The following is a 16,428-nucleotide window of genomic DNA, read 5'->3' as shown; positions in this document are numbered from 1 at the left end:
GTGATTACCCTCGAGCTCCATTCGTCTAATTTATATTGACCTTCTGGTGCACTTAAATCCTGCCGGCCAGCCGCCTTCCTCTACCGTCGTAAACTATAATGCACCCTTCCCCCCGAAACACGCAAACCATCCGCCAGGCCGTCAATCTTTGTTTTTGTAAGCTGAGATTTCGGCGAAAATTAGGGGAAAAAGGGGAACGGTGAGCTAAATGATACTCAAACATATTGGTCGATTGAATTGGTGCAACCGGTTATCGACTTTTTGAATCGGTTTTTATCGGTTACTTCAACGTAAACTAATAGAAACTATCTTGGATGACTTTAAAGCATATGTTAAAATATATACTCTAAACTCAAATAACCCAATATCCGTTCCACTGAGATTCTGAAGCAGTTGCCAAGGTGCTCGCCTGAATGTTCTGACCATGCTGAGGCTATTGTTTTTTATTCGTTTTTCCCCTCCTGGTACCCTCTTGTAGAGCTAAAAATATCAGCATTCCCTGCCGGTGGTCAACACTTGTTTTGCTGAAAGAAACGCGATATAATATACATTTTCGTTTTTTTTTTCGCTTCAATTAAGCAATTCAAGTTTATCGTGTAGAATGAATCACACTCTGACGAGAAGTTACTCAATTTAATGTTAGAATGACTTTTCTCATACTGGTTTTCAGCGGCCAGACGTCGACCTTGAACCGCTGTCGATAAGTGAGTCAGATTTTCCGTTTAAAAAAAAATTGTTCGCAAGTGGACCAAATTTCTCAACCTGCCTAAACCTGTCGACTGTCGTCTATCCGTGAACAGCAAAAAGGACACAATTCACAATCTTTTTATGACACGCAATCACAATGGACCCTTATACCAACATTAATAACATTCCAGACTGTGTTGTGTTGGTGGGGCGAGGGAGCCGGTTTGAAACAAACCTTTTTTTTCCCTAGTCCACACTTAACAAGATACCCTCTTCAACGACGACGGGGGCTTTTCATTGAAAGCCCACTCGAGAATGTTCTTGTTACACGAGTCCCTCTGTTCGGGTCAGGTTTTTCATCTTTTCCTCGGTACACGGACAAGGCAGCAAAAATCACAATAACTTGCTTGAGGATTGCCGCTTCCGGAAGAGCCAGAGTTGAGTGACAAGTTAATTGAAACTTGGTTTAAGCTGGTCGTAGTTACAATTGTGGAAGCCAGTTTCGTTTTTGCATCGAAAACTGGGAATGCTTCGAAAATTGTACTTTTATAATTCATTGAAAATTTATATCGTGGACTTCAGATGTACCTTTTGAACACTTAAAGAATGGTTCGGAATAAAAAGTTCATTTGAATTTAATAGTCAGGATCCGAGTCAGTTCAATTCGAATTCTGAAAAAAATCTATTTTATAAGCAGAAACAGGAAGTGGAATTCGCATGCGATTCGAATCAAATTTTCAGAATTCGAATTAATTTAAATTTTAGTGAAAAGCTTGGTTTTGTTGGAAATCTGGCATAGTCAATCATCTGTCAATACTGTTTGCAAAATAGTCCTAGCTGTCAAAATTCTTATGCGCCATTTTCAAATGTTGCTCCAGATTTGGTCTTCGTGCCTCCGAGATAATCGCCAAATACTATTACTTCTTGTTTACATTTTAAAACCGGCTTTGGTTTAGATCATAATATTTACCTTTTTGACAGAAGTGATGGTGTAGAAATCCGTTTGCCCACCGCCCCTTCTGTCAAAAAAGGTAAATACTATGATCGGATTACTAAACGAATAAGGAGCCCGTACTAATGGAGTATTATGCATTATAACACTGTTTTGTCTACTTGTTGTCTGAACAATATTTGTTCGATATTTATCCCAAGCCTACTCAGTACAATGAATCGACATGTTTGGTTTTCCCTTTTATAAAGAAAATCTTTTCCTAGCTGAGAGATGTTTTCCGAGGCGCACAAACTCAAAGCAGTAGCTGTCAATCTGTCAAACGTCAACAATGCGGTTCGCATACCTGTGGCAAAGTCGATCATAGGCGGCGGTGCCGAAAGATGGTGAAAGGTCGATGGAATCATTTTGGCATTGACGGCATCTGGGAACTTACCTGGAAGAAAAGGAAAAATACAAGGAATATTAGAAACATGGGTGCTATAAATTACACCAGAGTGTAGAGTAAACAAAACGAGTGAGGGAGAGTGGTTTTCCCCGGGTTACGTCGGCAGCAAGCAAACAAGCAAGGTGTCGTAATTAGAGCAGGTTCTCGAAGCGAGGAGGCCCACCTGTACGCCAGAAACCAGAACAATTTCGTTCGACCAATCTTGTAGTGGTCCCGGCGGCGTTTGGAACCATCTGTTACCTTCCAAGAAAAGCAAAGAATGAAAACATCCGAGCGGGAATGCCGGGTGGTGGTATCCGGTTCTTTTCTCTGATTAAGTTCCTCTGGCAGAGTTATCGGCCCCTGGAGAGGAGACGGGACGGAACGGAAGCGGGAAAAGAAAACCAAGAACCATGCAAATGTTATTCGATAGCGGATAGCGCAATCAATCTCGCCTTTTTGGAAGCTGTTCAGCCAGCTGAGGAAGCGAAACGAATGGGCATCAATCAATAAACAAGCAAATTTACATAAGTTGAACAGTACGGATCTTTGGTGGCGGCTCAAGTGCCTCTTCTTGGTTGTGGTGGGAGGGGATTAAGATAAATACACGAAAAAGCATCAGAGGTCTGTGCAGTAAAATTTCGTATCATTTCCGTGAGCTCAAGTAACGAGTTATGAGCTTTTTAAATTTCAGAGCTTAAAAAATTTCTCTCAATTTGTAAAAAATCTGTCAATCTGTCAAAATTCTGTCAATCTGTCAAAATTCTGTCAATCTGACAAGCCTTAGTCAATCTTTCCACTGTCTGACAAACCTCACCGGAAACCATCCAGCAAACCAGTGACGGGTGGTAAGGCCAAATTAATCGCTCCCATTTTACACTCCATAATAACCCATTTGCCCCTGGTTCGGCTGTGGTGTGTGATGTGGCGAGAAGATGAATCATGTTCGCGCGCGCGCCGATTTCACGCTACCGGCGAGCGTGAACTTTTCGCGGCTTTACATGTGTTTTCCACTTGACGGCCCCCGGGTCAGTAGTACGGGGTGGCCGCCCCAGCTGTAATCTTTCCCGGGAGGGACGAGGCCGAGGTGTGAAATCGAGAGTGAGTGTGGAGTTCGGCCTTGGCTTGCTGGTTTCGATTTCACCTTTGAAAAGCGTTCTGAGTGATTGGAATTTGTTACGTTTTCTTTTTGAAGGTTTGCATCATCGAGGGGCCATTATGGTATCATAGTCGTCAGGGTAGGTAAACCATCACCATCGCACTATCATTGATGCATATTTCGATGCGTTCCTCGTCTCTTAAAACTTCTCTTCTCTTTCGCAGCCGAGTGATGGTCGGCTTGCTATCGCGAATATCGAAAGCCCATCACATCGACGAGAAATACCCTATCGCTGGCTCCGATGGAACTATCGTTCCAACCGGAGAGACACGCACACGAAATTGCTGTATACATACACTGGACCTCACGCACACAAATGAACTTATTTCTACAGGGCTTATGGGCGAGAGAATTTCACGATTGCTCTTTCTCTTGCTTTTTGAGCGAGGGGACTGGCTGTGTGAGAGATTTTTTTCCGTCTTACGCATCAGTATGTTCGTTGCTCGCTATTTCATCGGCGTCGTTTTCGCTTCGCTCTCTTGATGCAGTTTTGGGAGAACGCCGAAAATTTGATGATTTGAGCGAGGGACGATATCTAAAGCCCTCGGCCATCGGCGAGGAAATGAGAAAATACCATCCCTGATAGTCGTGACCTGGTCCTCCTGCTGATCGCTGATTGTAGCTTGCTTTTTATCGCTGTTACAGGTGACAGTTGAAATCGTGTTTAGCTGTTTTCAATGCTACAGAATCCTGCAGTGAAATCAAAACAAAAGTGCTGATTTTATAGCATGCAGCCATTATGGCATTTTGACAGCCCCATCAGCAGCGCCAAATTGACAGTTTCATCCTCTGATTGGTTCCGATTCGTCAACCTTAAAGCTTTCTTGACCCGTATCCATCTTCGGCAGCATAAGCACCTGTCAATTCTGTTCCGGCACAAATTAAAGGCCAATAAAGGTTCGGACTTCGAACCGCAGTCCATCACGATGCGGCCATGTCTGCAAGATTCATAAAGTCCAGCCAGCTGTAAAAAAAGGTTCGAAATATCCATAAATTGGCCGCTCTCTTTGCTGGGCGTGGCGGTGGCTCCTGAACCCTCTTCCGGGCTCCGAGTTCCACTGTACCGAAGTTGACCCAAATATCGGCCCGTGATAACACTTCTTAAATATTTCATCGGTCCGGTCAAGCATTACGCAAACACCTACGCAGAACGACGGACGACATCTACTGCTGCTACCTCTTCGAATTCGAACTCGGGTTAAGTGTTTCACATATTTCTTCCCGGCGGTGGTCCGGTTCCGATGGTTATTTTTTGCTGCCTTTGTTTGTCCCGCATTCCCTCTCTGGTCTGTTCGCTTGTGTGCTAGCACGAGCGGCTAAGATGCGGGTAAAAATAGCACACACCTGAGCCAAGTTTGAGGTGTGTTGGCTAGGAAACAGCGAAATTTGAAAATTTTCGGAAATTTATGGCGACATTTGTGGTCAGCATGGCATTTAGTTAATTGTTGTTGAAACGTCACTGGTTTGTGGCAGAATTCTACTGTAAAGTTATAGCATTAAAGCTCTAATGCCATGCGCCATTATGGCAAAGCGTCAATCTCCCGTGTTGCCAGTTTTTTTTATTTACCCACGGTAGAACAACACCCCCATTCCTATCAGAAAAAGGTAAATATTATGATTGGATGACAAGCCGTGCTCCCACGAATTGGTGACCCAATTTCAAGTACCACATTTGTGCCAAGTGCCGTTTTGTTCTTTTGCGTGTACGGTTCGATTGCAATTAACAACGAATCATAACATGCTTTATTAAGTTGTTAACCGAGCGGAAAAGCATAAATTCATTCACCAACTCTGTCGGCACGCTGCAATGTCCAGCCAACGAGAGTGCAAATTGTTTCTGTTTTGTGGTTTGTTGTTATTGTTCGCGCTTGGTGAACGCGAAAGGAAAAGCGCAGAAAACCTTTTTTTCGCACAGACACCAGCACACTAATCATGTGTCTGTGTTGTTGGCACGCTCAACAAAGTGGTCGAGGGGTACAACACCGGCAAAGCGACGCAACGAGGGGCACTTCGATAATTAAATAAACCATCGTGCCGCCGTTCAGTGAAACTGCCAAATTATGCCATGTGAAAAAATAATAAACACACCTGGTTTTTGCTAATGGCCAACACAAATTGCACGTGTCAATCGTTGTTATTCGGTGACCGGAAAACAGAAAGTAGACCAGCAGGTCGAATTCCAGTCGATCTGAGCCAAATTCATAAGTTCTGCTGCTAGCCATAACGCAAACGTCACGATGACAGCCGGTGCCATAATGGCGTCCGGTCAACTTTTATAAAAGCACTTACGTAGCCAATTATCCACCGGTTTGACGCCAGCAAGCGAAGTTTATCATCGGCACCCGACCTTATCAACGTAATTCGCAAACTTTTCCCCATAAAAAACCAACGCTGTCGCCATAAAACAGGAAACCACACCACCGCGAACAACGCCGCGATTAAACAAGAAAGCAAAAAAGAAAAACTTTTTGTCGTCGACCCAGTTCCGGGTCCTGTCACAGCATCTTCCTCCACTCAAGAAAGAAAGAAAAAGGACCGACACAGTCTCAATCACATCGTTGCGTAATTTTATTACTTTTGCTTTCACTTTCTTCCGCATCCGAGAGCGGGTGATGTTCTCGAGAACTCATCGAACCCATAAAAAGTCTAGGAGAAAAGAAAGAAAAAGTGAGTTGGGCTTCGCGCAACCGAGAAGTTCCGCGGATCAAAGAGGGAGAAAAAGTTGACATAACAAGATAGGCTCCCTGCTGCTGTCATCAACGAGCGTGGTCGGAAGTACGGGGGAAGCTGTTCAATGAATGAATTTAGTTCACTTTTTCCAAGAACCTCCAAGCTCTATAGAGAAATATCAAGATGTGTCGTTAACTAGTTACAGAAGACGCAGGATGACAGATAAATGCCATAATGTCGACTACCATAAAAAAACCTGCAATCAATGTTGTGCTGACAGAACTGACTTTATTAAAACCCAAATATTTTTTTCGGATTATTAATTTCGTCGCGAATATTTAGCCGCTACTCCGATTTCGAGACATGGCAAGAATCAGCCCTAATTAAATGAGGAAATAAATCAACCCAAATCTCTATCAATATTGTTGTGGTATTTTCCGGGCATATCCGCGGCGGAAATTTGATTATCCCTCTCCGTTTGGGAGGAGTTCTGGCAATCGTCTTGCACAAAGAAGAAGAATTTCGATCTAGAACATGTGCGAGTCCTCCCACTTAAGGTGAAAGGTCACCATTTTTGGGCACTGATTTTGACAGCCGGCATTATGGTAACGGAAAGGCGCACTCTGGCGCAGTGAAGAAACCTCTGCACTGCACACACTATCATCGCTCGGGAGGGAGGGTGGAGTTGTTCTAGTGCCAGGTCAGTTCAACCTAGTTTTGCAGTTGTTTGACATATCCGTCGCTAGCGCCCCTTGCGCCTTGCGCCCTCGCCTCCCCCGAAACCAAGGGCGCATTACATAAAACAGAAAACCCCCTTCGGGCAAATATCACCGCTGGCTTGCTTTGACGCGACCTTCTTGGCGTCGCGTTGCAGCTGATTTGAGATTCCATCGGGTCGGAACTCGGCGTTGAGTTCCACCCTGTGAAGCACATGCGCCCCTTCAGGTGGTGAGAGAACGGGGCGCTCTCTTTGGGAAAACTTAGAGTTGTGTTTTTCACCAAAGTGGGAAGCGTGAGTGACTGCGGTCACTCACTGCTGGGTGGAAGGCGCCTACGGCATCGCACCGCTTGCTACTGTGTTAGTAGCGACATGTGCCCTTCGAACTCGTGGCCTACTTTTGCAATGCTGTTGTTTTGCTGTTTTTCTCTCGCCTGTAATCTCGCTCGCTCTCTCGCTTCCCTATCTTTCTCTCACCTTTCCCCTGGCAGGTTTGCGGCGCTTTCGCAAGCTCCACCAAACCGACACATCCCGGAATTTGACACGTGATTACATGAACGAGCGCGCGCGTGCCGTTGCGCCCTCCGACTCCCCGGAAACGCCACTGACGGGGCTTCAAAGGCAGCCATGGAATGCCAATCAGCGGCAAGGATTGTAAATTTAAGCTGCTTTTCCCCGTGGAGTTGTTACATGAACTCCCGCTTGTTTCCGCTAATTGGGATCTCGTTGGAGGTGCATAATACTTTTTATGGCATGCGCCATTATGGCGCGTTGGCGTCTTTTGACTGATTACGGATTTTTTTGGCATTATGGCAAACGTTTCCATACCGGAGCGCTCCCTTTCGTCACCACTGCGACTGTCAGTGACAGACGGTCGATCCGACACAAATAGGACAGGGTAATCAATTTCACAGGATTCCTAGATATATGTCCTCTCGGGCGTAACGTTGTTGGTTTTCCCCGGTATGTTTGTTTATTATTCCATCAGGAACGTGCAAAATGGAAAGTCAATCTGTTCAGGGGCCGAAAGGATTGATTTCTGTAGTTGACCGGTCCTAAATTGGGTCATTCAGGGTTGAATTCTGAATGAAAGTTTTACCATTTGACATTTGCAAACATTTTTTGCAAAACTTTTACAAAGCTTTAGTTAAGTCCACCATCTGTCAAGCGCCCACGGTCGACTGCTTAGGTGGGAACACATCAAAAGCGCTGCCACTTTGCACCCAATCCGTCAAAGTTTTCCATTATCTAGTGCCACACACTTTTTCTTTCGCCTCTTTTTTAAGCCTTCGAGTCCCTGACAGCTTTCAAAAGGGTGGTGGCGGTGTTCCGCACCTTGCGAAGAAGGCTCCAACTAATGACCTTCCTTTTCATCGCTTCTTCGACGGCGTCGCCATCGACGTTACGCCACACAAAAGCTTCGCGGGACTAATCTTCTGTCGTCAGACTGCTTTCAACATTTAGACGACCCAATTAGTCGCAGAAATTGTTTCCGTTCCGCACTGGGAAGAGGAATGTTGAGAATTGGTGACGATAGAGTTATCAAACAGTCACATGTTGTACTTTTTACATAGTTTACAAAGGATCAAAATTGAATTTTATGGCATCCGCCATTATGACACTTTTGACAGCTGCGTAACGAAATGGAATTTCTCCGTTAAAGATGTGGCTGGAACGAAGCCTGAAGACGATTGCCATGTATTTCGCAGAATCATTTCGCACGTGATATAGTGAGCGCGATGACGCTGTCAGTCGCTGTGACGTCATTCCGACTCAGTGCGTATGGCTTCAGTCGGCTATCAATTCTCGTCGTCGTCATCTCTTTGTCCAGGCCGAATTTTTCATACGACCAAGACGAGAGGGAAGGGAGGGAAGACGCCTCACACAAAATACAGTAATCAATTTCATTCCCTCATTATGGCTGTTCGTTGCCGTCGTCGGCGTTGTCGCCAGTTTGCGATCAATAATATGCACAATATGGTTTTGGTCTTTTGACGACTGTCGAAAGACGTCCGTTTTTAGATGGTTTCTCAATCGGTGAACACGTGAGCGTCCAAGGAAAATATATTTGAGGAACTTAGATGATTAGTTTTAACATTTCCTTGTATTTTTTTTATTATGGCATTTTGACGTTAAAACCCTTGGAATGAGTTTCACAGAACCGCCATTATGGCGAATATGACGTTTAAGGCGTTGCGAGATAACTCTATCGAACTTTCCCCACCCGAAATGCAAACATTTCGTTGCGCCGGACACCGGATAGTGGAGGCGATATTAAAGATCATTAGCTTGGACAATAAAAATAGATTGGTTCCAATTGATGTGCAGCAGCTGGGCAGCGCCGCGACGGGGATACCTCGAAGAAGACGCCGCGTGGGCAACAAGTACCAGTAGGCCAGTTGACTACTTTGATGGAAATCGATATCTTTAAATGTGTATTGATGTCAGTCAATGTTGACCACGTTTGTGGGGGTCGAAAGGATGCCATAAATTAAAAAAAAAAATCTGCCATGTCAAAATAATGACATCGGTCGCCATTATGGCGATTCATAAAACTCGCCGATAAAGGGCCCATCAAGCGCGACAAAGTGCGTGCGGCGTCCCTTCCTTTGTTTGGGTAATCTTCAACAAAGACCCATAAAGTCACCCCAGCATCTAGCGGTAAGCCAGTGCGGAAACGGATTCGAAACCAAATCTGAGGGGTCAGTTATCGAAGTCAGGGTGGTCGTAAAACCACTACGAAATTTTCGCTTTTTTGGCTTATGTGGGATTCGATTAATTTGGCCCAACTTTTGAGCGGGAAGCTTCCTCCTTTCACTCGACGTGCATAATAATATGATAACGAACTGACCGGAAAGCGACTTACTAGGGGAGAAAATATCTGGTTTGGATCAAAAGCCACTTTGGCCCTGGAGGCGGCAGATAAACAAACAAGATCACGCCCATCTGCGGTGGTGGCGGAATATTTATGATGCGATCTGCTTTTGCTGGCATTTGGTGACCTTCTTCACAGCTTTTTGTTTTGTTTTGCTTCGAACGAAAAAGGTTAAGCTTGTCGTTTGTTTACGCAAAATTTCCTCTCTTTATAGCATCGGTGGGCATTCCAAAAATTGATTTGACATTTGACGCCATAATGGCGACTAACCGTGATGCAGTGTTGCTAGAAATGTTGTTTCGGATCAGCCTTGCTTGCTTACTTGCGGAAAACCAACTATGCCTTTGAAAGTGTGGTGAATATTGATGGTCGCAGGATTGCACGATATGGGTGTGATAATATAGAATATATAAACGAGTAGAATACCCTCAGCGGTTTGCGCTGGATTAGATTCGTTTGGGAGGAGGAATTAATAGAGAAGTGGTGAATATGGGAATGTAATGCTGCGTTCTAGGATCTATTTTCTGGTTGTTTGGTTCTCGTACGATTTTAGAAGATGACAGTTATCGCTCTTGCCGTAAACAAAAGAAAATAATAAGGTGGTGAACTAAGCAAAACACAGGCAACGTAAAAATATTAATTTTTCAGTTTGTTGGTAAACAAATGGCGACAGTTGTGTTGGTGGTGGTGATGGTTTGATTGATGGTGAATTTATTGAGTAACACTCGTTTAGGCACTAGTACCGCTAACTGGTGGTGAGGTTTTGGTATTATGATTTGGTACAATGTGGTGGTAGTTTTGTGGTGAATTCCAGCGATGAGATGATGGCGGCTCGTCGTGGTGAGTATAGAGAGATAAGCGCACAGGTGCAACGTCAGGCAACGAGATTCGATGGCGAGAACACACAAGCACGAACATGAACAAAGCATGCGGTGGGTGGTGTGTGTGTGTGTGTTGACTTGCGAGAACACTAGAATAGCATTGTTTTTATTTTTGGTGGTGGTGGTGGTTTTAATTGGTTTTGTTTTTGAGAGTGACAACTCACCGAAACCAGTCTTCTGCTGCAGCGCGGATGTCTGCTGAGATTGTTGGAGCAGCGTAGTAGGCTGCGACTGGACACCGTACGCGCCAAATTGTGAGAATGCAGTCTGTTGGCTCTGCTGGAATGTTTGACTGGCAGCAGTGCTAGCATTGGTGGCAGTGTTGCCATACGGGTAGCGTTGGCTGAATTGTGACTTTTGCTGTGCCAGTGCGGACATGATTTGATGGTGTTGTTGCTGTTGTTGCTGAGACATGGCTCCTCCACCGGTGCCGCTTGACGAGGACACGGATGAAACGGAAGTTTGAGAGGAGGCACCACCAGTGGATGACGGAGAGGACAGTCCGGTTCCTGAGCCGGTGTTTGCTGTTCGGCCTGCACTGGCAGCACTGTGATGCGTACTGTTAATCTGGTTAATCTTGGCAATGATACTATCATTATTGCCGGCGGCGGACGCCAGGACCAGGTTTTGCGATTTCGCACCGGTATTGTTGTTCCGTTCGGCGGCCAGGGCCGAACTTAGTTCGTCGAAGATGAAATAGCTATGGCCGGCATTGCTTTGATCCGGCGATCGATTGTTTGGCGTGGGCTGCTGCTGTTGGTGATGAATTTGGTGTTGTTGTTGCTGCTGTGAGGCTGCTGGCGATTGCTGTTGGCTATTTAACATTGGAAATCCTTTGTGATTGCGGTGGAACCTGGACGTGCAGGTGCCCGGCCAAAAGAGCAGGAAGCGAGGGTTGAATCCGAACAACGGTTATAAAACGACTGTTTGCTAATAACTTATCCCGACTTTTGATTCCATGTATATTCTCAGAAAGACACTATAATTGCACTTTTTTTCAATTTCTGTGGCGTTTTATGCTAATGTGCAGCTTTGCACCAGACTGCTACTTCCGGCGATGTGATGTGGAGAACGTTTCTTGAGGAATGTGCAAGATTTGTGTTGTAGTTAGGTTAAGACGTTTCCGCATTTGTTATCAACAGTGATCCATACTAGTAACATTCAGACCGGTCGTTATGTAGTTAAGATGTCGCTCGCTATTGTTCCCGGTTTCGTTTTTGGGACTGCATGCGATAGTATTGGTAGGTACGAAAATACGACACACTCACACACTGTCACCATTTGTTTCCATAGTTAAACGGATTACTTTTTTTTTCTCTTTACTTAGATTTTGACGCGTGATTGTTTTGGAATGGTTAAAACTGGACTTGTGTTTCGCTAGATTTTGTACCGCGCGGCATTAGGAAAACTTCATGTTCTAAACATCAAAAACGGCTTGGTTTTGGAACTTTTTGTTTGTTTGGTTTTGTTTACGTGTTTATCCTAAATCGTTCAATCGAAGAAAAGAGAAGGGAAAAAGGAGAGAACAGTTGGTAGAAGAGAAATATCATTAATATTGAGACGGGTGGTGTTACCGGTTTGGCTTTGGTTTGTTGTTGATTTTGCTATTATGGAGCGAGCGGAGCGGACGGTAGTAGTGGTGGTTGTCGTGACAGATGCGTGAGTGTCACAGCGGCAGCACTTTGCACTGTGTTTGTGCACAGAGTAATCCAGAGGGCGCACTGGCATTTGATTTATGGTTGCGTTACGCGGTACATCGTGGTACATCCCCCCTTCAGCAAAACTTTTGGTTGTCGTAACGCTCGAGGCAAACTGACATTTGAGCGTTACTTTTTTCAAGCGTTCCGATCTAAGAGCTCTTAGGTTCTGTTGACTTTTCTATAAGCTGTCAAATTTTTTCACATTTTCAAAATCAACAATGTGAATTTTCTGATGGTTTTAAAAAACCTAAAGAATGCATGTGGTAATTTCAGGGCGTTGGCTGTGTGTGCGAATATTTTGAAGAATATTTCTGGAGCTGTTGCGGTTCGCACTGGTGAAGTCGTGAAGTTGAAGTCGAAACATACAGTTTACCGATGTGACCGTACGCTTTGTTGTGGACAAAAGAGCAGATTGTCGAATTTACCAATTTAATATTTCTAATTAATTTCTTTGGGGAGTAACGGACCATACCAGAAATATATGTGTCGATGGAAGATTTTTGCTTTACTTTAATTTATAATCCCCATACTGGGTTGAATTGAAGCATTGACCCAGTGCCTGCAGTTTTCCACCGCTGCCGTTCATGGCTACCGGGTTGAAGTTCGCATAGGTCCAGTGCTGTTAGGATGGAAGCAACATCCAACAGTCCTAGCACAATTTCAGTCGACTATTTTGGTTCAGCTGAGCTGGTCCAACGGAGTTTTTGATTAATTGTAAACTTCAGCGTTATGAGGAGGATTAATTAACCCCTTGGACGTACTCCAACTGATTAAAAGGTTCATCACGAAGATCCCAAAAACTTCACTTGAGGTGAAGTTTACAGCTCCCCAACTTCTTTTAAATGTTCTAAAGAGATTTGACAATTTTTAAATCTATGCCATTCCATGCTCAGAACTGGTCAAAACAAACAAATCTAAAAAAAAACCTGAGTTTACTATGATGAAAATATTCATTAGGAAACGCATAACGCAGCTACGATACCAAAGGGTAGGCTCGTAACGCAGCCACAAAATTCGATGACTTTTGTTCGGACTGCTCCCTCTGGATTACTCTGTGGTTTGTGGTTATAGATGGCAACACTGTGTGTGGCTGGCAGCGCGATTAGAATACGAACTAAAGAGAGATGTGTGTGTGTGTGTGTGTTTTGACATTTCGGGGTTGTCCGGAACTCGACTGGCAAGAACGCACAGCGATAGTGGTCAGTGGTTCAAATGACGACTTGACACCAGTCGCTAACAAGCCGGCGATTAGTCGATTCACTCTTTCTAGTCAAAGAGATAAGCGTTATGCCAGAGTGAACAAAATAAGAACGACAGACATCACTTAATGAATTAATCAAAAGGAGTCTAACTTAAAAACCAGATGACGAACGCACTACGAAAACAACCAACAGAAAGAACAAAAAAAAAAAAAACAAAACTCGGAACAACACAACAGTGTCACGCAGATGAGTTGCAAAATACTGGCTAGCGAGCTAGAGAGATGTGAGGAACGAAACGTGTTTACTACACACTGCTGTTTGCTGATTTTGTTTCCTCGCCAAGTATGAATCAAATACGGTTTGTCTGTGTGTGTCTCTGCGTTTGGTTAAGAACATCTAAGCGGTTTCAAGGAGATCGTGTTGTTCTCTGTATCTTTTTTGTTGCGACGCAACGAGCTTGACATTACGACAAACGATGACGATGTCATCACGAGGCAAAAGCTGATATGGGAAAAATGGGGGAAGGGGGGTTTTCTAGGTGTTTTGCACATGTGGCACAGCAGTACAGTAGCGATCACTAAACGGCGTGAAGTAAACTTGGCACTTTGCAGTGGTTGCGTTTGACGAAGTTCCCGATCACAGACGTCGATATCGAGGTACCTCTTATGCGATTAAGGGTACAATTTGCAAAGCAGGTAAGTGCAGCGGCTGTTATCGTGATCCTGGACAGGTAAGTGAAGTGAAATGCAGGTGCAAGTTTGAAAGTGATTCTGTCAATCTGTCAACCAGTCAATAATATTTTTGTCAAACGAGTTTCCGTAATTTCGATTGGAATTACGGAACCTCTACCAGTCAGAATCCGCTGCAGCCACTCGAGCTAGCTAGGTTAAGCGACGACATAGCCACCAATGAATATGCTATTGGGTCAGCAGCATCGAGTCTCTGCCGCCTAGTCGCTGGGTCATGTTTAATTTATTACAAAATTAATCTCGCCCATTACCGGCTGCGGTGGCGACGATGACGATCTGGCACTAAGAATTTCAAAACTTTTCCAGATTATTATACTGGCGTGTCCCCGATTGGAGGAGAGCTTGTTTTTTTTCGGAGTCGAATGTGTTCCATATGTATATGTCGCGCAGCGGCGGAGTGAAAGATTACACGAGACGATGTCATACGCATACACACGCAGTGAGAAGAAGAGTCACAAGCGCGCGCAATACTGGTTTTCGATTTGGTCATCGAAGCTAATTTGAATATTCAAATAAAAAATGAAGAGGTTTCAGATTAGGACTCTCTGTCGAAATTTGAATCCAGTCCGGTGTGTAGCGGCAGAGAGAAGTTTTTTTCGGCTAATGTTATTAAAACACTACAGTCCTGGTCATAAATATCCACGGAGCGCGATTTGGCGGGGGATTGAAGGGGAAAAAATCGCAGCTAATGATAATTAATGGAACCAGTTTCCAGCGAGTGACCGCAACACCAGGAGGAAGGTTAGGGGCCTAAATACTTTCGGAAACATGGCCGAATGAACCGCACATGCGATTGAGAGCGCCTGTGGCAAGTGTTGGACTGGAATTTGGAGAACAATTGTGCATTCTAGAGAGCAAGAGAGTTCGGAAGTGCCACGAAGCGGAAGTCATTATCGCGCGCTTTCGATGTGGCGCAAAACAGGGAAATGATCAATTTTACAGACCGACGCGTCCAACGTGATTAGACCATCATTGTTAAAGTTATTAGACTGCGTTTTTTGTGCGAACGCGCTGTCACAATCGCGAGATAAATACATGTGACAACAATGTGGGACACAGAAAAAGGTCGTTTGTATAAACAGTTGGTTGGGGAGTTGGATTGACCAACGAACCAGGTATGAAACGTGAACTGCTTACAACACCGCATCGTTTCGACAAATGTCACCCGAGAACACAAACCCTTGAGAAAGGGACAGGCCTGACTCACATCTTAGAAACAGCTCCAGTAGCTGAGAATCCATCCTCTACGCTGCGTCTGGTACAGCTTCCTCTTCGCGCTTTAACGAAAGATGACAACGTGTCAAAGTAAACACAAGCGTCAACAGTAAACAATGGCTATCGATTTTACAAACACACACACACACACACACTCACTCGCGCACACTCCTACACAATCTCACACACACGCACACTGCCAAACTCTGGAAGCGCTGCAGTGTTTACCGTTCTGACGCGAAACGCGGTTTGCTTTGACAGTTGGGTGACAGATGGAACGTGCACGCGTTCCGCTTCCAGCAGCAGAGATGGAATGTCTGGAAGCCTGGGCAGTTCCCTCTCTGTCAGGGACTTCCTGTTTCGTCTTTTCGACTAACCGTGCAATCAGTTGCGCGCCGCGTCGCCCGTTTTTGTCTATTTCTATTCACGACCGATATTGGACTGAAACTGACACTCTCGGCTGCCGAGTCAGCCAGCCAACCCGCCAGTCACAGCCCAGTCAGTCGGCAGTCAGCGGCGCGGCTTAGTTTGTCCCATACTCACACACATATTTTTTTTTCCTCCTTTTCGTATTATTTGTGCGCGCGACTTGGTCGTCGTCGTCGTCGTCGCTGTTTGCTGGATCGCACTCTGACTATACGCTAAGTAGTGTGTCAAAGGAGAAAGAGGAGGAGGTGGAGGGAGCCAGTTGCTGCTGGCTCGCCGTACCATATGCGTGGAGCTGCTGACAGCACTCGGTGCCACCACTGACAGCATAGGGAGCTCGAGAACCACTTGGTGTGGTGCACCCGTGTACTGACAAACAAGTGTCAATTTTATGGCGTTTTTTGGGCTTACAGCTATCGATTTCCAATTAGGGGCGCTTGCCGCTGCCGTAAGAAGGAGGCAAATTGCGCGACCGGGTGGTTATGCACGTGATTTTACTTCGTGTCACCGCTAAGCTTTGCGGCACGAAACACAAAAGCCTTCGGTACCGTGGAGTGCTGTAGTTTTGTTTACATTTATTGAATCAACTGAAGTCGCCATTTGGTTCCCTATCACGGACGTCAACTTTTAAGTACTTACTTACGTCTACAGAGTAATTGAACATGCAGGTAAGTGAAGATTTTTTTCAAATAAACGGAGCAGTTATTTTGAGGGTAAGTTTTTAAGTGAATCTGTCAAAAAGTCAAATAATAATTTCTGTGATTTCAGAA

General features: G+C 44.9%; 1 protein-coding gene across 9 annotated transcripts in view; it reads right to left on the bottom strand.

Annotated features, from left to right (window-relative positions):
- Positions 1-16,428, bottom strand: part of LOC120423831 (RNA-binding protein Pasilla) — a 45,458-nt gene that overhangs the window by 14,054 nt on the left and 14,976 nt on the right. For 3 of the 9 annotated variants that reach the window (XM_052706323.1, XM_052706330.1, XM_052706322.1), the window contains exons 2-3: positions 10,531-11,848; positions 1,983-2,072 (exon numbers count right to left, since the gene is read on the bottom strand). The exons of 1 other annotated variant lie outside the window; for it this stretch is intronic. In XM_052706323.1, coding sequence (XP_052562283.1) covers positions 1,983-2,072; positions 10,531-11,191 — 751 coding nt within the window. In that variant the 5' untranslated portion in view covers positions 11,192-11,848. Of the gene's footprint in view, positions 1-1,982; positions 2,073-10,530; positions 11,849-15,224; positions 15,295-15,460; positions 15,684-16,428 lie in introns of those variants that run through there. 5 more of the 9 variants (XM_052706324.1, XM_052706329.1, XM_052706328.1 and 2 more) reach the window with 5 other exon arrangements.

This window comes from Culex pipiens, chromosome 1 (genome assembly GCF_016801865.2).
Source record: "Culex pipiens pallens isolate TS chromosome 1, TS_CPP_V2, whole genome shotgun sequence".
Lineage (NCBI taxonomy): Eukaryota > Metazoa > Arthropoda > Insecta > Diptera > Culicidae > Culex > Culex pipiens.
This window is presented reverse-complemented; position numbering and strand designations above follow the sequence as displayed.